The sequence below is a fragment of the Podarcis filfolensis genome, assembly GCF_964270895.1.
Source record: "Podarcis filfolensis genome assembly, chromosome: 14".
Lineage (NCBI taxonomy): Eukaryota > Metazoa > Chordata > Lepidosauria > Squamata > Lacertidae > Podarcis > Podarcis filfolensis.
Window position 1 is genome coordinate 43,230,716 of NC_139616.1, and position 19,367 is coordinate 43,250,082.

The 19,367-nt window shown below is 47.3% G+C and overlaps 1 protein-coding gene and 1 long non-coding RNA gene across 7 annotated transcripts in view; one reads left to right on the forward strand and one right to left on the reverse strand.

The window, feature by feature from the left end:
- Nucleotides 1-16,958, reverse strand: part of ARPC1B (actin related protein 2/3 complex subunit 1B) — a 24,539-nt gene extending 7,581 nt beyond the window's left edge. Inside the window, exons 1-8 of one of the 6 annotated variants that reach the window (XM_083585825.1) lie at nucleotides 16,864-16,931; nucleotides 13,310-13,549; nucleotides 6,210-6,284; nucleotides 4,112-4,216; nucleotides 3,660-3,882; nucleotides 3,160-3,267; nucleotides 2,761-2,967; nucleotides 1,160-1,235 (exon numbers count right to left, since the gene is read on the reverse strand). In XM_083585825.1, the coding sequence (XP_083441951.1) occupies nucleotides 1,160-1,235; nucleotides 2,761-2,967; nucleotides 3,160-3,267; nucleotides 3,660-3,882; nucleotides 4,112-4,216; nucleotides 6,210-6,273 (783 nt within the window). In that variant the 5' untranslated portion in view covers nucleotides 6,274-6,284; nucleotides 13,310-13,549; nucleotides 16,864-16,931. Of the gene's footprint in view, nucleotides 1-1,159; nucleotides 1,236-2,760; nucleotides 2,968-3,159; nucleotides 3,268-3,659; nucleotides 3,883-4,111; nucleotides 4,217-6,209; nucleotides 6,285-13,309; nucleotides 13,550-14,722; nucleotides 15,168-16,700; nucleotides 16,750-16,863 lie in introns of those variants that run through there. The other 5 variants (XM_083585826.1, XM_083585828.1, XM_083585830.1 and 2 more) reach the window with 5 other exon arrangements.
- A 103-nt stretch (nucleotides 16,959-17,061) lies between these two features.
- Nucleotides 17,062-18,394, forward strand: LOC310749326. The gene is made up of 2 exons (XR_014541572.1): nucleotides 17,062-17,159; nucleotides 17,503-18,394. It is a non-coding gene; the product is annotated as an uncharacterized lncRNA (long non-coding RNA).
- The last annotated feature ends 973 nt before the right edge of the window (nucleotides 18,395-19,367 follow it).

A 19,367-nucleotide genomic window follows, 5' to 3' on the forward strand; every position in this document is an offset into this window, starting at 1 on the left:
AGAACGAATTAAGTTCTTAACCCGAGGTACCACTGTATCTATGTACCATATTTTTCGCCCTATGGGACGCACTTTTCCCCCTCCAAAAATGAAGGGGAAATGTGTGTGCGTCCTATGGAGCGAATGCAGGCTTTCGCTGAAGCCTGGAGAGCAAGGGGGGTTGGTGCGCACCGACCCCTCTCGCTCTCCAGGCTTCAGGAAGCTATCCGCTAGCCGTGGGAGACGCAGCTCTCCCACAGCTAGCGGAGAGCTTGCCGGCACCCAGAAGCTTGGGGCGCACTGAGCTCAGCACGCCCCAAGCTTCGGGCTTCGCGCAGTGCTCCGCTAGCCGTGGGAGAGCCGCACAAAGTCGCGTGGCTCTCCCACGGCTAGTGGATAGCAGCCTGTTCTGGGGGCTGGGGTCGGGGGAAGCTCGGGCTCGGGAAGCTCACACCTGGGGGGGGAATATTTTTTTTCTTTATTTCCCCCAAAAAAACTAGGTGCATCCTATGGGCCGGTGCGTCCTATGGGGCAAAAAATATGGTACTTTGCAAGGAACAGAACAGAGCGAGTCCCTGGCCCCAAGGGCCTTACAATCTGGATAACACCACAAGGGGGAGCAACAGAAGACAGGGAAGGAAACTGAGCCCGAGGATAAACAGAGGTGAAATCTGCAGAATGAGTATGAGGGGTTCCGAATGCACCAGGCATGGCTGACAATATTTTGAAGTGAAGTGAAGGAACTAACATTATTACCATCTAAAGAGGCCAGGGCAGCAGCGTTAAGAGAATTCAAGTCCAGAGTCTAAAATTACCCAACTGCACCGCTAGAGGTCATAATACTGTCACTACAAAGATTAGTAGATGCGCTTGTGTGTTTTTAAAGAGGGTTGTAAGAAGTGCTTTTTTCTGGGGGTACGCACACCCCTAAACATTTTGTGAATCTAAGTTTGACCTCATTGAGGGGCAGTATTTCAATATGAGTTGGAAAATTAAAGTACCCCTAAACATTTTATTAGAAAAAAAGCACTGGTTGTTAAGAATGCAATTGCCCACTTGCAGACTGTAATGAAACGGTCCAGACAGGACTACACCACATACCATTGCTCCACATAGGAATGGGGCCTGAATCTTCACTGGACAAATAAACACTTGGAAAGAGTTATGGTACATGACTTACCGCGGCCACCAGGCTGTTCTCAGTGATGAATGTCACGGCCAGGAGAGGCAGAGTTTCTGTGGACAGGCAGGCCACACTGAAGGGAAGGATGAGGAAAGGTTGGTTAGCACAGATTAGCTGCTTTACAGCCCCTTAGTGGCTGGGCCTACCATAAAATTCAGCCCGTGTTCTGGATTCCCACTCCCTATCGTTGGGAGATGAGGCTGTGGATTTGGAGGAGGGATAGAAGAGGAAATTGACCTTGGAGCCAGCCCCTGGCATGCCTAGAAATTCTGGCAAAAGAGGCAATTGTTCTGTCAACACCTCTCCAACCTGAATAGGCCAAGCTGCTCTCCTCTTACTCGGAGGACAACAACCCAGAAATCCCAGTGGAGCAATGCTTTCCCTCAGTCCATTGGAGTCAACGACTGCTGAAGCAGACTAAAGACCCTCTAACTGAAGAGACTTCTCTCCCTAGAGGAAGAGGGAACCACGCTGATGGACAGTCTGTGGCTGAAGCAACGTTTCAGCTTTTCTCAACCACTGTTTGAGCTCTCTGCGGCGCTGTCCAAGGTCCTGCCTCCACCCTGAACCTCCGCCTTGCTTTGAAGCATCCCGTTTCCATTGGGGGCAGATCCACACCACTGATTTAAGACCCATTCAATGTGCATGACTTCACCCAAAAACTCCTGGGAGTTTTCCCCCTCCCACAGCTACCATTCCCATTTTGCCCACTATACACTGGACCCAGGAGGTGATTTCTCACTCTACCACCCATACAGGAAAGATGTATCTCCTCAGCAGAAAAGGTCCTACTGCTTCTTAGCAATGTAAACATTTCAGTGACTCAATGAAGTCACAATTTTTTTCTCTTTTGGCAGCCGAAAAGATCAGAAAGAAGAAACTGGGCAATATAGCACTGAGCTATAAGGGAGACGCAGAGATCTAAATAGAGACTTTGCATGTGTTTGTTTTTGGTTCAGATTTGTCATGGCCAATGGCTAGTACAATGAAGTTATTTGGATGTGGAGCTGACCTTTAAAGCCCTAAACGGCCTCGGTCCAGTATACTTGAAGGAGCGTCTCCACCCCCATCGTTCTGCCCGGACACTGAGGTCCACCACCGAGGGCCTTCTGGTGGTTCCCTCACTGCGAGAAGCCAAGTTACAGGGAACCAGGCAGAGGACCTTCTTGGTAGTGGCACCCATCCTGTGGAACGCCCTCCCACCAGATGTCCAAGAGAAAAACAACTACCAGACTTTTAGAAGACATCTGAAGGCAGCCCTGTTTAGGGAAATTTTAATGTTTAATAGACTATTGTATTTTAATATTCTGTTGGAAGCCGCCCAGAGTGGCTGGAGAAATCCAGCCAGATGGGCGGGGTATAAATAATAAATTAATATTATCATTATTATTACCGTTTCCAGCACGCTTAGTAAGCTACACGGCCCATAATTCTTTGGGGGAAGTCGTGTGGGTTTACACAGGGGCTGAACGAGCATGGAGCAGATCTGCTCAAGAGTCTCAGGATCATCTCATCCCAAGGAAGCGAAGTCCCTGCAGCCAGCTGGGCCAGGCCAGTTCATGGGAAACTCTGAACCCCCACCCAACAGCCCAACTTACGCCATCTTCTTGTTGGCATCCGCAAGGCAGATGGTGCTGTCGTGGCTCACCCATGCCACGCGGCTGCCACTCCCAGAGAAGCAGATGCTGTGGACCCAGCCGCAGCTGCTGCCTGACTCAAACATGAGCTCTCCAAATGGCATCTTGGATCCCCAGGGGGTTGGAGAGGGCCGCTCCTCAACCTCTTTGATGTAAGCAGAGAAAATCCTACAGGGCAGGAGGGAGAGGAGAGGAGGGAGGGAGGGGGAAAGCATGTTACTGGAGGGTCTATCAAAACTAGACAAGGAGCAGATCCGGTCAAGGCCTGGAAGGGAGACTGTCCAACAGACCTCCCCCCCCCCCCGCCCCAAACACATCCTGAAGTCACACATTGGATGCAATCCAGGATATTTGCCTCACCTGCATTTGAAATCGCAGGATCCAGCCGCCAAGAGAACGTTGTTAGGGTGCCAGTCAAGGCTAAGGATTGTCGATCGAATGGGCTTCTTGATATGTTTACAAACCCACCTAGGAGAGACAGCAAATATGAGGGACAAGACAGTAATCATAGCAAGCGAATAAGCAAGCCTTTCTTATGAAAAACAAAAATAAGTGAAGAAGCAGCTAAGGCTTTGAGCAGTTCACGCTCAATGCAGTAAGGGGTCCAACGCAGGCAACGCTTGATTGGGTCAGGGCCACCAAATTCCATATATAAATCCATTTATAATGGATTGATATTCCTGCCTTGCAGGGGAGCTTGGACTAGATTACCATCCCTCCTAACTCTACAATTCTATGATTCTATTCTTCTTCGGATGGGTGGGGTATAAATAATAATAATTATTATTATTATTATTATTATTATTATTATTATTATTATTATTCCTCCTCCTCCTCCTCTGCTCCTCGCTGAGACTCACCAGTCATTCTCTTGCTCAAAGTAGCAGATGGAGATGAGCCTCGAGCCGCTGCCGACTGCAAACTTGTTCTCTTTGGGAGACCACTTCACGCAGCGAGCAGCGCGGTTGATCCGCAGAATGACCAGCGTCGGCTTCCACACGTTGCCCTTCAGGGTCCACACGTAAGCGTTGCGGTCTGTCCCGCAGGTCACGATGCGGTTGCTGTCGGGGGCCCAGTCAATGCCTGCAAAGGACACCATAGATCAGAGGACCAGAAGGCAGGCCTCAATTACAAGGGCTGCCGAATTTAACGGCGGATTCATCAACAAATAAACAGTGTTTTGTTTTTTTAAAGAAGGCAATGGAACAGTTAGGTAATGTTAGGCATAATGGCCTTACAGGGGTTATGGCTCTTTAGAAAGGTTGTGTGTGTGCCGTTTCGCACACCAGAAGAGGAATCGGAAGGTCCTCACCTGTCACCTGCCCGTTGTGCTCCTTCAGCTCATGGACTTTGCTCCACTTTGTCCCGTCTTTCTTGTAGATGTGAACTTCGTGGTTGTTGGGACAGATGGCAAGTTCTGCGGAACAGAAGGCGGGGAAGAGTTTGTGCACATATTGCGTATTTCGAGTTCTGCCAAGCTTTCGGAGGCTACGGGCACATTTGGGAGTTTTGGGGGTGTGCCCAGGACACCAGTCACAAATGGTCAGGAAGGACTTTTGCCCTGAGCTCTTAGGTCCCTTCCAGCTCTTCCAAAGTTATTTAGCTCCTGACGCTGCTACAAAACATGTGGTTTTGATTTGCAAATGGGCCATGATTTCAAGGGATGCATCTGCTCATGTGAACTAGCCCTAGGAAAAGGTAGAGAGCAACATCTTCACTTGAGTACTCTACAGCCTCTTCCCAAGTACCCGAGAGCCTATTTTCTCTTCCCACCACCCCTTCTCTGGAAAGGAGAGGCTGCGTAACACACCACACGTTTAAAGCACATGGCTTCCCCCCAAAGAATTGTGGGAAGCCTGGACTTTGAAAGTCATCTAATCTTCCTTGCTGTACTATACTGTATTGTTTTAATTAGTGTTTTTATGGAGCAGTCAAGTAATTTCGTTGTCCCTGAGAGGGGGCAATGACAATAAAGATATTATTGTTATTGTTATTGTTATTATTATTATTATTATTATTATTATTATTATTATTATGAACTGTCATTTGCTAAAGGTGCTGGGAATCGTGTCTCAGGAAAGGTTAAGCTTTGGTTCCCAGGAATCTCTAGGGGGAAGCCATGTGGTTTAAATATGCTTCAAGTGTTGTTATGTTTATATTCCTGGGGACAATCATGCAAATCGAAGCAGTTCTTTCAAAACCCTACATCTGGGGAGCAGGAAGTCCTGCTGGCCGCAATCCGCCAGGGCGTTCTGCTGACCCACAAACAATGGCTGTATTCTCTCTCTCCCCCACCCTCCCACATCTATTCATGCCATGGGCAATCGCTCGCATTCTCTTCTCTTGCAGTTGCTCCCAAACAAGGACTAGATTTGCTGCAAGAACCAGCAATCCAGGTAGTCCCCAGTTAGCAGGTCAGTTCTGTGTCCAGGGCAGCTGTCTTCCAGCACCATCTGATACGCAGGCTGAGACCCCACCTGCCCGTGGACTGTCTCACCAGAGTGGTGCATGCTCTGGTTATCTCTCACTTGGACTACTGCAATGTGCTCTACGTGGAGCTACCTTTAAAGGTGACCTGGAAACTACAACTAATCCAGAATGCTGCAGCTAGACTGGTGACTGGGAGCGGCAGCCGAAAACACATAACACTGGTCCTGAAAGATCTACATTGGCTCCCAGTACATTTCCGAGCACAATTCAAAGTGTTGGTGATGACCTTTAAAACGGTCTTAGCCTAGTATACCTGGGGAAGCGTCTCCACCCCCATCATTCAGCCCAGACACTTAGGTCCAGCTCCGAGGGCCTTCTGGCAGTTCCCACCCTGTGAGGTTGCAGGGAACCAGGCAGAGTGCCTTCTCAGTAGTGGTGCCCGCCCTGTGGAACGCCCTCCCACCAGATGTCAAGGAAATAAACAACTATCTGACTTTTAGAAGATATCTGAAGGCAGCCCTGTTTGGGGAAGTTTTTAATGTTTGATGTTTTATCATGTTTTTAATATTCTGTTGGGAGCTGCCTAGAGTGGCTGGGGAAACCCAGTCAGATGGGCAGGGTATAAATAATAAATTGTTGTTATAATTATTAACACTCGCTCCCCCTGCAGCAGGAGGGTGTAGACCCTGTGGTCCTCCACCAGCTGCTGGGACTCTCAACAACCATCAGCCTCAACCAGAATGGTCAGCAGTTAAAGGATGTTTCTGGAAACAACTGGGGACATTTTGTTCTGACGGACTTTTCCAGCTGGATGAATGAGTCTCTGCCATGGGTACCCGTTTCGTGTTGTTTTCAAAATATTTTTCCTGGTCTCAGTGCTTCTGTTTTTTTGCTATTTTTACAATGCATTGCCTTGAGACGCTTGTGTGGAAAGTGATTACTAAAATTAAACAGTCATAATGCAAAAGGAAAGGACTTACGGGTTCTGTCCTTGTTCCAGGCATGACAGCTGATTGGCTCCAGCAGGAAACTCTGATAAGCCATGGCTTCTCAACCTGTACTGAAAAAAACAGTTAATTTTTCCTAAGTAACATATTTCAAAAAAGTTAAGGTTGGCTGCAAGTCTTGTGGCCCCTTACCTGGGACCAAACCCCTTTGAGCTCAAAAGGGCTTAATTCTGCTTAAGTCCTTTTGAGCTCAAAGCTTATAACAGGTATAAGATTGCACTGTAAATGTATTTATTTCTTATCCCACCCTTCCTCCAAGAACCTAAGGCAACATAAATGGTCTCCTCTCTACCATCCCTATTCTTTACCCCCTAACAACCCTGTGAGGTAGGTCTGCCTGTTTACTAGGAGGAATCTGAACCAAACTGCTGGTGAGTTTTCATGACGGTTAAAAAAAATAAAAACGCTATCTTGCTGTACATATGTCAAGAACTGAATTTAAGAATGGAAAAATGAGAAATGGAAATTTCCTTCCATTCCTAGTGACGAGAGGACTTAAGTCCACTTTAATTGCACAGACCTAAATTTCCCACTACTGTATGTTCCTGAGTCCTTCCTGCTTAAATCCTGGCAGACTCTTCGTCTTACACCCAGCGGCCTTTGGCTCAGAACAACTATTGAAAGGGAACAAGGCAGTTCTGATAACCTTTCAAAACAGGAAGCTGGCTTGAAAGAAAGAACAGATTTGAAGGGGCTCCCGCGACGTCAGCTCTTAACTTTCACTCAGCCAGTTCCCACTGCTTGACCAAGTCAGACTGGCCACCAGGGCAATCAAGGACAGCAATTCATTTCCTTTGGTGATTGTATTAAATAAGCCATATTGGCAGGAGCAGCTACGGTCTAGCATCAGCCTTCCCTAACCTGCTGCTCTCCAGATGTTTTGGACCACAGCTTTCATCAGACGCAGTCCACCACGGGCAAGAGCAAGGGAGAAGAAGAAGAAGAAGAAGAGTTTGGATTTGATATCCCGCTTTATCACTACCCTAGAGAGTCTCAAAGTGGCTCACAGTCTCCTTTCCCTTCCTCCCCCACAACAAACACTCTGTGAGGTGAGTGGAGCTGAGAGACTTCAGAGAAGTGTGACTAGCCCAAGGTCACCCAGCAGCTGCAGATGGAGGAGCGGGGAAGCGAACCCGGTTCACCAGATTACGAGCCCACCGCTCTTAACACTACACCACACTGGCTCTCAAGGTAGGTGGAAGGTTGTAGAATCATAGAATTGTAGAGCTGGAAGGGACCCCAGGGTCATCCAGCCCAACCCCCTGCAATGCAGGGATCTCAGCAAAAGCATCCCTGACAGACGGCCAACAACTCCTGCTTAAAAACCTCCAAGGAAGGAGAGTCCACCACCTCCCGAGGGAGACCGTTCCACTGCCGAACAGCTCTTACTACCAGAAAGTTCTTCCTGGTGTTTAGCCGGAATTTCCTTTCTTGTAGCTTGAAGCCATGGGTTCGAGTCCCACCCTCCAGCCTTGTGAAAGGCTGCCTCTCGTCGACTGCAACCACAGCGCACTTGTGTGCTTGTTTACTCAGGAGTAAACCCTCGCCATCTTCAGTGGGACTGACGGTCCAGTAAAGTACATGTAGGATTACAGCCCGTGTCGTCCTGCTCAGAACGACTTCCGCCCACGAGAATCCTTAGCGTGTGCTTATAATTAGAGAAGGAAGGCGGAAAGAGGAAACAGCTGCATGTTGATGAAGAGCAATTTGACAAACGCCATATAAGGCTAGAAACAGACCCAACAGGAAGAATCAAAAGTGGAATCATAAGAGACAATTCTGTGGGTGGTGTAACACCAGGTCTGGGCTCCTCAGCTGGGTTCTGTTCAGTCTTGCTTTGCTCTAGCAAGAGGTTGTCTGACTGTGGCCAGAGGAATGGCGTAAGCTCCAACCAGGTGGTTCATGGAAAGGTTGTGGAAGGGAAAGGAGTCGTAAACCTTCTTCATCAGCCCTCGTGGGAAGGGATGGGGGAGAATTTGCCTGCAGTTCATATTTATAGACAACCTTCGCTAATTCACACTTTCCAAAACAACAGATGAACTGAAACACCGCCCTTCCTTCGAAAGTCACACCTCTCCGAATTTTGCAATGCACATCCAAGTCTACAAAAACGCATACAGTTAATGCACATAATGGTGAATGTATCATACAAAAATGCATTGTATTATGGGAAATTGCTTTGCAAAAATGCAGGTTTTGGGGGGAGGAAATGGACTAAAATGCTGGTGAATTTTCATGAGCACTTTTTTTAAAAAGAAGAAGAACCACAGACTGATATGAAAATGTGGAGAACTGAAGAATGGGAAAGCAAGAAACTGAAATTGGCGTATTTGCCAATCCCTGCTTGTGGATGTTTCACAAAGTGCTGGCCACTGGTGAGTGTGGCAAAAGTCGATGCGGCCAGACACCCCTACCCATCTTTCCTTTGGGCAAGCAATGACACATTCCAATCAGCTGAAATCACCAGAGACTGCTGCTGGCAGAGCCAAGTGTGGTTGGTGTCTTTCAGGTGCGCCTTCCTGCCTGTCCTTGCCACATGAGCCCACTAGAGGGCAGCTGGCCAAAGGCCTCCTCACACCTGAACTCAGGTGTGAGCTTAGTTGTGCCGCCTCCACCTGGGCTCAAGCTTGCATGTTTGTAAATTAAGCAAATATTGTAAAGACACTTTAATACATCGCCAGTGGAGTAAGAGTTTTGCATGAGTTTTTAAAGCTGATAGAGAATTCAAAGTTTCTTCTTCTTTTCTTTATTTTTGTTTCTATGTTTAAAAAATGCTTAGTATTTGATGCTGACTTCTGTATATTGTTTGATTATTTCTCAGTATTTCATAAAAATAGCTTTTAAAAAAAAAAGGTCTCAATTGCTCTCCTTCAGCTATAGGAGACTCTGCCCTGTAAAACTGTGCCCAGAAGTTCTCCTCTACACAAAACAGTGACAAGAGCAGCAACCACTTCTGGAAAAAAAAGGAATAATCTTTACACAACTTTATACAAGGCATGGTTTGTCTGTCTCCAGTGGGAATTATGACCAATATCTTCCAGGCAGTGAAGTAATCATAGCTGCCAGACAACAAAATATATAGGGTACAAAATATGATGAAATCTCTACCCTACCCAATCCTGGAGGCTTGTTTGTGTGTAGGTGGAGAGCAGATTCATAGGGAAGGATTCCAACTCCTATCAGCCTCAGCTAACACATCCAATAAACAGGAAAAGGCTGTGACTCAGCGGTAAAGCAGGTCTCTAGCAGAATGATCCACCCTCAGAGGAGTCTCTCCATCGTATCTCTGCATGAGTTGCTGGAGAATGCGATGGGCTTGGCTGAGTGTTAGTAGCTGTAGGGGGCAGGGAGCTGCAAGCTGGCTGAGTTCCCCCAGTGTCAGCCAAATCCCTGCTGGCTTGGATATGCAAAAAGCATGAGTTGCTGATCTCCTTCCAACCAGCCTCCACTGGGGGCAAGTAATTCTCTTACCTTCCTTGGAGGTTTCTAAGCTGAGATTTGGATGGCCATCTGTCATGCATGCTTTAGCTGAGATTCCTGCATTGCAGGGGGTTGAACTAACGGTCCCTTCCAACTCTACAATTCTATGATCATCTAATTAATTAGACTGACAACATAATTGACTGCCCTCTAGGAGACTCCCACTGCGTCTCTCAATGAGTCACAGTTCTGGTGGACTCATCTCCCTCCAGTTGAGAGAGAAATACCCAGATCAATAACTGACTCAGATATATATATACACACACACACACACACACACACACACACAACACACACACACACACACATACCTATATATACAGGCTTCTCTGAAGGCAGGAACTTTCTTCCTTTTGGTTTAATAGAGGACTGCCAACTTTAATGCCGAGAAAAACAGCATATCTCACCTATCAGAAATTTGTGCAACCTTAGTTCTTCTCTAAATGGAGGCAGTGAGAGATTTTACTTTCTTGGGCTCCATGATCACTGCAGATGATGACAGCAGCCACGAAATTAAGAGACGCCTGCTTCTTGGGAGGAAAGCAATGACCAACCTAGACAGCATCTTAAAAAGTAGAGACATCACCTTGCCAACAAAGGTCCGTATAGTTAAAGCTATGGTTTTCCCAGTAGTGATTTATGGAAGTGAGAGCTGGACCATAAAGAAGGCTGATCGCCGAAGAATTGATGCTTTTGAATTATGGTGCTGGAGGAGACTCTTGAGAGTCCCATGGATTGCAAGAAGATCAAACGTATCCATTCTGAAGGAAATCAGCCCTGAGTGCTCACTGGAAGGACAGATCGTGAAGCTGAGGCTTCAATACTTTGGCCACCTCATGAGAAGAGAAGACTCCCTGGAAAAGACCCTGATGTTGGGAAAGATGGAGGGCACAAGGAGAAGGGGATGACAGTGGACGAGATGGTTGGATAGTGTCTTCGAAGCTACAAACATGAGTCTGAACAAACTGCGGGAGGCAGTGGAAGACAGAAGTGCCTGGCGTGCTCTGGTCCATGGGGTCACGAAGAGTCGGACACGACTAAACAACAAAGTTCTTCTCTGGAAGCCGAACCCAATTGGGCCAGAGTGCCCCCTAGAGGGAAAAATGTCTCCTGTAGCCTTTTTTTGCACCGAAGCATGAAAAGTAATCACTTTTTGCCTTTTTTATTCCGGCACACATGCTATTTTTAGCCACATCTGTGCTTGTGATAGAGTCGTGTCAGCGTCTAGCTTTCCCCTACAGAGCTTGTTCACTACAAAGCACTCAAATGCGTTGGCACTGAGAACAGAACTTGCACATGAGCAACCATGCCATGCATTTCCCCATAACTAATTTGTAAAAGAAAGCGTGAAAAGGCTATGCTGGCCACACATTCCAAGTGAAGATGAGCTGGTTGTACATCAGGATAGGAGCAAACAGTTGGGCCTAGGGTAGCCAAGTGCTGCCTTGTATAATGTTGGACTCCCAACTCCCATCTCTCCTAGCCAGCATGGTCAATAGCCAAGGCTGATGGGAGTTGTAGTTCAACATCTAGAGCAGAGCTTTCCGAACTGTGTGTCGCGACACGTTAAGTGTGTTCGGCTGCTGTTTGTAGATATGTCGCACAAACGCTCCCCATGCTTCTCCCGGGGCTGGAAAGGGCTCCGTTTAGCCTCCAGTTTGCTAGTAAAACTGAATGATTGTGTCGCGAAATGATGCATATCTAAAAAGTGTGTCACCGACATGAAAAATATGGAAAGTTCTGGTCTAGAAGACACCACACCCTGACCCCTATGGCAGCCCAATCTCCTGCACCCCTCAAGACCGCCACCCCAAAGAGTCAGCTGAGTTGCCTTCCCTTAAAACGAACCTTTCGTAGAGCTTGTGACATTATATTAAATGCCCTAATGTGCAAATCCCAGATCCTTAATCTCCGTTAGGCTGTGTACACACTAGATACTTTTAAAGAACATTCGAAATGTATTCCTTCCTGCAAAGAATTCTGGGCACTGTAGTTTGCCCCGCAGGGTTACAATTCCCAGCAACTCCTTAGCAAACTACAGAGCCCAGAATTCTCTGATGGAAAGAATGTCTTTTGAATATGCTTTTAAAGTTATAGCATGCACCCGGCAAGCAACAGCAAATATTAAAACAAAAGAATCTCATGGCATCTTAAAGGCTTGCCATAGCCTGTAGACCTGCCAAAATGAATGGGCGTGCCTCATTCATTTCAACAGGTCTACTCTGAGTAGGGCTTAGCTGGGTACAACCCTAACTTTTTTTCTTTTTTGCCGGGGTGTGGGGTACTTCTGTAGACTAAAATCAACTGCAATACACGAATTACATTACATTTGATGGCTTTGATGACGTGGGCCTCTGCCGCCGCTAATGTTTTTTCTTTAAAGTGCCACATAGCTTTCTGCTGAGCTACTCCTTCCTTTTTATTTTTTAAACCCACAGTGCTGAACACACACATATTTTTTTAAGTACCTTGCACATTGAGGAAGTGGCCCAGCCGCAGCCGAAACACATCAGTCCTTGCTTAGAAATGTAATAACGCCTCTCAGTGAGAAACTGAGCCTGACTTCTCATCCTAATTCAAAGCAACCTTAAACAGGATTGTTTTAAAACACTGGAAGCTGCCTTATCCTAAGTCAGACCATTGGTTCCTCCCATAATAATAATAATAATAATAATTTATTATTTATACCCTGCCCATCTGGCTGGGTTTCCCCAGTATCTGGGTTTCCCCAGGTTTCCTAGTGTTGTCTGCACTGACTGGCAGCATCTCTCCAGGATTAAATACAGGAAATATTTCTCAGTCCCACCGGGAGATGATGAGGAGGAAGAAGAAGGGTAAAGCAGATGCTCTTCTCCAGATTTTTGTAGGGAATAGACGCAAAACGTCAAAAGGCATCCAACATACACACACAAAAAAACAGGTCTTGCTCGTGGGCATTCACAAGACTTTTATTTTTCAGAGGAGAGGCTATAAAGTAAAATAAGCTGGCTAATTTCTCCCTGCAAACGAGAGCAGCATTTTGCCTCATATCTCAGCTTCTGAAAACATGCTAGAAACTAACTTTTTAATACAAACGAAAACTGGAAATGGGGAGCTTGGTAGGGGGAGCGCAATTGCTTCCTCTTCGCTGCGCGAAAAGCAGCTTTGATTTCAGGAAGAAGCAAAGGGAGGGGAAAACACCACCAATACCGAGTTTAATAAAAAAAAGTTCTCCCGCTAGGGCGCAGCTCTCTCTCTCCGAGGGGCGCACCTTTGAGGGGAACAGTTTTCTTACAGATTCGTTCCCAGAACATTTTGCCCTCGCTTTCTATTTTGACTTCTGCCGTTTCTGCAAGGCTTTTGAAATCCGAAGTCAGCGAAACATAACGATAAAACCTGAGGCGGGGAGAGGGCGGAAGGAGTTTGCCTCGCCCGGGGCGCAAAAAATAGCCTGGTGGCGCCGAGAGAAGGGAGTAGGGGAAGCGGGGCCGGGGCGGCCTGGAGCCCCGCCAGAAGCAGCAGTAGCAGCAGCAGCTCCCTCCGTCGAAGGAGAAGGAGCCGCCGCCGCCGCCGCCGCCGCCACGTCGTGCGGGCATCTTGAGGGAGCCACTTACCTCGACGGCACCCGAAGGCGAACCGGGCGCAAAGCAGCCTGGCCTCTTCTGGCTCCGGGAAAAGGAGGCCCCGGCCGGCCGGCAGCCTGGTTCGCGGACTCTGAGGCGTCGACGCGAACCGGCAGCCGCGCTTTTTCCTCTCCTCTGCTCTCTCCGACTTCCCCTTTTCTCCTCAGCTAGAGAGGGAAGGGGGGGGAGGAGAAAATGTGGCCGCCACTTCCTTGCGTGGGTGTGGGGGCCCTGCTGAGAGCGAAGAGGAGGGAGAGAGAGGAAAATGTGCTTTTTCCCTTCCAGAGATGAGAGGAGAAAAAGCCCGCAGGCCCGAAGCTCCCGCTTTGCGAAAAATAAATCCCAAGTTTTGCCTGAGAGAGGAGAGCATGGCTTGGGCTCTTCCTGTAAGCCAGTGTTTCTCAAACTTGGGTTCCTGTTGTTGGACTACAATTCCCATCATCCCTAACTAATAGGACCAGCGGTCAGGGACGGTGGGAGTTGTAGTCCAAGGACACCTGGGAACCCAAGTTTGAGAAACACTCACGCAGCGGTCCTCAACCTGTGGTTCCCCCAGATGTTGTTGGACTACAACTCCCATCATCCCTGACCTCTGGCCTTGCTAGCTAGGGGTGATGGGAGTTGTAGTTCAACAACATCTGGGGACCCACAGGTTGAGAAACACTGCTTAAGCTCTCTGAAGAGTCCACGCACCTATAGCTGAAAGCACATGGTTTCCACCAGAAAATTACCAGGAATTGTAGTTGAATGGGTGCTGGGAATTGTTACTCAGCGCAGGAGGCAAACTAGAGTTCCCGGGATTTGTTGGGCTAGGGGGTGGGGTGGAGAGCGGTTTGCATTTTTTTTATTGATCTCTTACAACGGATGTGCTGCTTGACCATAGAAAATCTCAAAGAAGATTACAAAAAAAAAAAATACGAAGCCGTAAAATGATCACTGCAATCAATAATTGCATAACGCAGAAAGTTAAAACCGCAATAGAATAGAGCAAAACGAATTGAAACGCATACAGACTTTCTAACCGTCTGGGTAGGCTTGTCTAAATACTGTAAGAACATCTTCCGCAGGCACTGAAAGTATGTGCTTCAAATGTGCAATGTACTGTGTACATTCTGTGTACTTTAAATGTGCACATTTACTCTGCCCTCCCACCCACTGGTTTGGGATGTGGTGTACACATGGCTCAGATATCTAGCCTGTTTCTTCTTAGGGAAATACTGTGCCTGGTTTCTCCGCAAAACCAGGTTCAATCCAAATTGAGAAGAAGGATAACCTTGCTACAGTTAATTTTAAATTATTTTTTACTCTGCTGCATTGTACACAGCCTAAGGCTGCATACGCACCTTAGAGTTAAAGCACACACACACACACACACACCCAAGATTACTGAGAACTATAGTTTACCTCTCACGGCGCTGCAGATCCCAGCACCTGGAAACTAGAGTCCCCTTTCAATGTATGGTAATGTACACAACCTAAACATCATAAAGGAATTGGCTGGCTGCTTACACATTGCTATGGCAGCCAGGAGGATATTGGTTATTTGGTGGGAGAGGAAAGAGATGGGGACTCTGTGGAACATGGTCTCCTTCAGTCATGGGCTCATGCGCATCTCCAAATTGAGTTGGCCTCAGATGTGAATCGCAGTCGCTCTGGAATCTGCTCCCTACAGCAACTACTTTGTATTTTTGATAAGGCCAGTGTGACGTTAACATATATGAGAGAGTGCTGGAGGGGAAATAGTTAAATAGGTTGCACAGACAGGACCCAGGGGGGTGGAGTCAGTGGGTCTATAAAACTAGTTCTGGGAGGAGTTCGTTGGGAGTTGAGGGTGGGTAGTTGGTTGGATTGCGTGGGTTGGCTGGCTGGGAAAGGCAGTTGGTAATAGAGAGACAGGGCAGTTGGTCCTTGAGGGGGGGGGGGGGGAGGTAGCAGAGATAGAGAGAGGAACATAAGACTAAGAAAGTAAAGTGGAACACCATTTGAAATGCTGTAAAAGTTTTGTTTTATGTCTGAAATAAAATACAGTCTTCTTTATGAATTGAAAAGCTGACTAAGACTGAAGTGAATTTACCAGGGAGGACCTGGTTGGTGGCAGCGGATTAGTGGTGTACGGGTCAATAGTCCGTGAAACGACCGGGAGCTCCGTACGAACGCCGCAGCCAGGCTTGCCCAGATTCCTCATACAAGTTTTATCTCAGGTGATATACTGCGCAACAACAACCCAACAGAGCCAACGACTAGGCTGACCGCCTACACATCCCCCCAAAAAGGAGGCACAATTTTGTACAAAATGGGCATGTACTAATTTACAGGTGTGTGGATGCAAATTTAGAAATAATTGGTATACTCTGAATGGGGAAAATAATTGCAGCCCATTGCAAGACCAGATAAGCCCTTCAAACAGAGAGGCAGGGAATGTTATATCTGGGGGCCATCTATCTAGCCTTTGGGAGACACCCCGGGACACCCTGTTCATTGACCCTGCCTCACACCCTCCTTGAGTATATATGCCCAGCTGGAATGTATCTTTTAATTATGACAATAAACTAGCCATCTGTGCACCCACCTTTGTCTCAGGCCCCACCCAAAACTGGCGCATTGCCCAGAAGGAGGTGCGGGTTTCAGGCTGAGAAAGATTCCCGCTTCTGGAAGACACCATCAAAAAGAGAGCTATATGCACACATTCTATTCTTTAGATAGAATCATAGGATTGTAGAGTTGGAGAAGACCACGGGGCTCATCCAGTCCAAATGTACTACAGTGGTACCTCGGGTTACATACGCTTCAGGTTACAGACTCCGCTAACGCAGAAATAGTACCTTGGGTTAAGAACTTTGCTTCAGGATGAGAACAAAAATCGTGCAGCAGCAGCGCAGCAGGCCCCATTGGCTAAACTGGTGCTTCAGGTTAAGAACACTTTCAGGTTAAGAACAGACCTCCAGAACGAATTAAGTTCTTAACCCGAGGTACCACTGTACTGGCAAGCCAGATCCCACCCCCCCATCTTATATTTGTGCAGCTGGTTCTTCCTGCCTAAGTGCAGTACATTTGTCCCTATGGAAATTCATTTTGTTAGTTTGGGTCCCATTCTCTGTTTAAGGTCACCTTGAAACACAGTTCTGTCCTCTGCAGCCTGGGTGACCCCCTCCCAGCTTGCTGTCATCTGCAAATTTGGTGAGGATCCCCTCCAATTCCTTCACCCAAGCCACTGAAAAAGACAACTGAACCACAGAATGTTTTGTGATCAAAACGACAAATGGGGCAACCCCCCCTGGCCCTCCAAGACAATGCTACCCTCCTCCATCACCACAAACATTTTCTCCGCACAAATTCCATTTCTCTCTGCAGTTTTACCCAAGACTGCAGCCCCTATAACCACCGTTTACCAGGCAGGAAGTCCAATTCATGCAACACAGTGAGGTCTTCCTTCCAACTGAAAGAAATCACACAGGAAGGCCAAGCTACTTAAAGCATTAATTTGAAAGAAAGCTCTCAGCTACCGACAGAAGTTACATTCCCTGTATTGTTTCATGCGAACTCACCTCCCCGTAAACTAGCAAAATAAATGCCAAAGGTCTTCTTTGCAGGGCACTTTCTCTCTCCACCCTGCCAGCTGCTGCTGTTCACTTCCTCCTCTGAGTTGGCCAATAGGCAGGACCTGCTCACCTCCTCCCCCCATCCCAAACCACCACTCCCTAGTCCACAGTAAAACCATTGAACAAGCGGAAACTGCTGCAGTTGCTAAACTTTGATGCAGCTCTAGGCTATGTGACAAGCACACAATATACTCCCGATTCGGAGCCTCGCGAAAAACTGCAGGGATCTTAGGCAATTAGTAGTTGTGTTGTTGTTTAGTCATTTAGTCGTGTCTGACTCTTCGTGACCCCATGGACCAGAGCACGCCAGGCACTCCTGTCTCCCACTGCCTCCCGCAGTTTGGTCAAACTCATGTTTGTAGCATCGAGAACACTATCCAACCATCTCGCTCTCTGTCGTCCCCTTCTCCTTGTGCCCTCCATCTTTCCCAACATCAGGGTCTTTTCCAGGGAGTCTTCTCTCGTCATGAGATGACCAAAGTATTGGAGCCTCAGCTTCACGATCTGTCCTTCCAGTGAGCACTCAGGGCTGATTTCCTTCAGAATGGTTAGGTTCTTCTTGCAGTCCATGGGACTCTCAATTAGTAGTTGTAGTAATCCCCTTTGCCAGAGTTGGAAAAAAGCTTAAGAAAACGGCAGCCAAAACAATCAAGGGCACGGAGTGACTTTGCTATGATGAATTGTACAGGATTTAGGACATTTTCATCATGAGAAAAATAAGAAGACAGAGTAGAAGTTTATAAAATTGAGCATAGAATTGTAGGTTTGGAGAAGACCACAAGGGTCCTCTAAGTCCAGGCTTCCGCAACCTCGGCCCTCCAGATGTTTTGAGACTACAATTCCCATCATCCCTGACCACTGGCCCTGCTAGCTAGGGATCATGGGAGTTGTAGGCCAAAAGCATCCAGAGGGCCGAGGTTGAGGAAGCCTGCTCTAGTCCAACCCCCTGCAATGCAGGAATCTCAGCTTTAGCATCCTTGATAGATGGTTATCCAACCTCTGCTTAAAAACCTCCAAGGAAGGAGAGCCCATCACCTCCTGAGGGAGTCCATTCCAATGTTGAATGTCAAAAGTTATTCCTGATTGTGGCATTTGCCTCCTAGGATGGGTCAAGGAAAGGGTTAAAATGGGTGTGATGTGATTGGCCAGTGAGAATGCAAGGGGGGAGTAAAAGATAGAGTGGGAGGTTTTGAAAAGTCAGTTGAGGTTTGGGAGTTGGGAGTTGGGAGTTGAGGTTTGTCAGTTGGGAGTTGAGGCTTGGGTGTTGGAGAAGGAAGAAGGTGGAATAGGCAGTGGGTTGGTCGAGTTGTATTGTGAGAGAGAGAGAGGAATTGTTAGGTTGAGGCAGATAGATAGTTGGATTAATCAGTTTGGAGTTGTTAGGAACTAAGTGTAAGAAACTGACAAGAGAAAAATAAACCAAAACCATACGCTTATTCCTGCATTTAAAAATAAACTTGATTATTTATGTTAACAACTGTCTGGACTCTGTGTGTCCCCGTGAGAAGCGGGGTGGTGGCAGCGAAGAAAGCAACCGCAGTAGTGGCACAGGGTCAATAGACCGTGAAACGTCTGGGGGCCCTGTGTGATCTCCACACTGATGTTTAGTTGAAATCTCCTTTTTTGTAACTTGAAGCCATTGGTTCGAGTCCCACCCTCCAGAACAGGAGAAAACAAGCTTGCTCCATCTCTCATGTGACCAGTCCTCGAGATATCTGAAGATGGCTATCCTATCTCCTCTCTGCTTCCCTTTTCCAGGCTAAACGAGCCCAACTCCCTCATCCGTTCCTCCTAAGACTTGGTTTCCAGACTCGATCATCTGGGTTGCCCTCCTCTGCACACATCCCAGCTTGTCAATATCCTTCTTAAATTGTGGCAACCAGAACTGGACACCGTACTCCAGGCAGAAGCGTGGTACCATTACTTCTGGACACCTGACTTCTGTTGATGCAGCATAGAATAGCTTTGGGATGTTTTCTACCAGTTATGGGGTTTTTTTTGTGCCCCTTTTTATATATATTTTTAATTATAATTTTTGCAAACCTTGGGGTTCCCCCAAGCATGTTGACACCTCCCCCTCTTCTTTCTCAGTAGCTGTTTTAGCTACGCAGCCATTATAACTCAGCACCCGAGTTCACTATTATATGATTGGCAGTTCACCATGTGGAGATTGCACCTTTACTTTAAGCTGAATTGTGGAAACGTCATGGCTTCTCCAACCTGTTTCCATTCCTCCAGTCTTTTCATGAGCCCTGGTGTGTGAAGAGAGTCAAAAGAGCTGCTTCTTCTCTCATTTTTGTCAGGGCTAGGCACCAGATCCTGCCATCCTTGGGTGCCTGACAAAGCCCACCAGTGAGAGTGGCTCTGCCTCCCTGTTTTTCCTGCTCCTGTCTTTTGAGCTGCAGGACCTAGCTTCCATTTCAGAATTTCCCCCAATGCCCCAGAGCGGT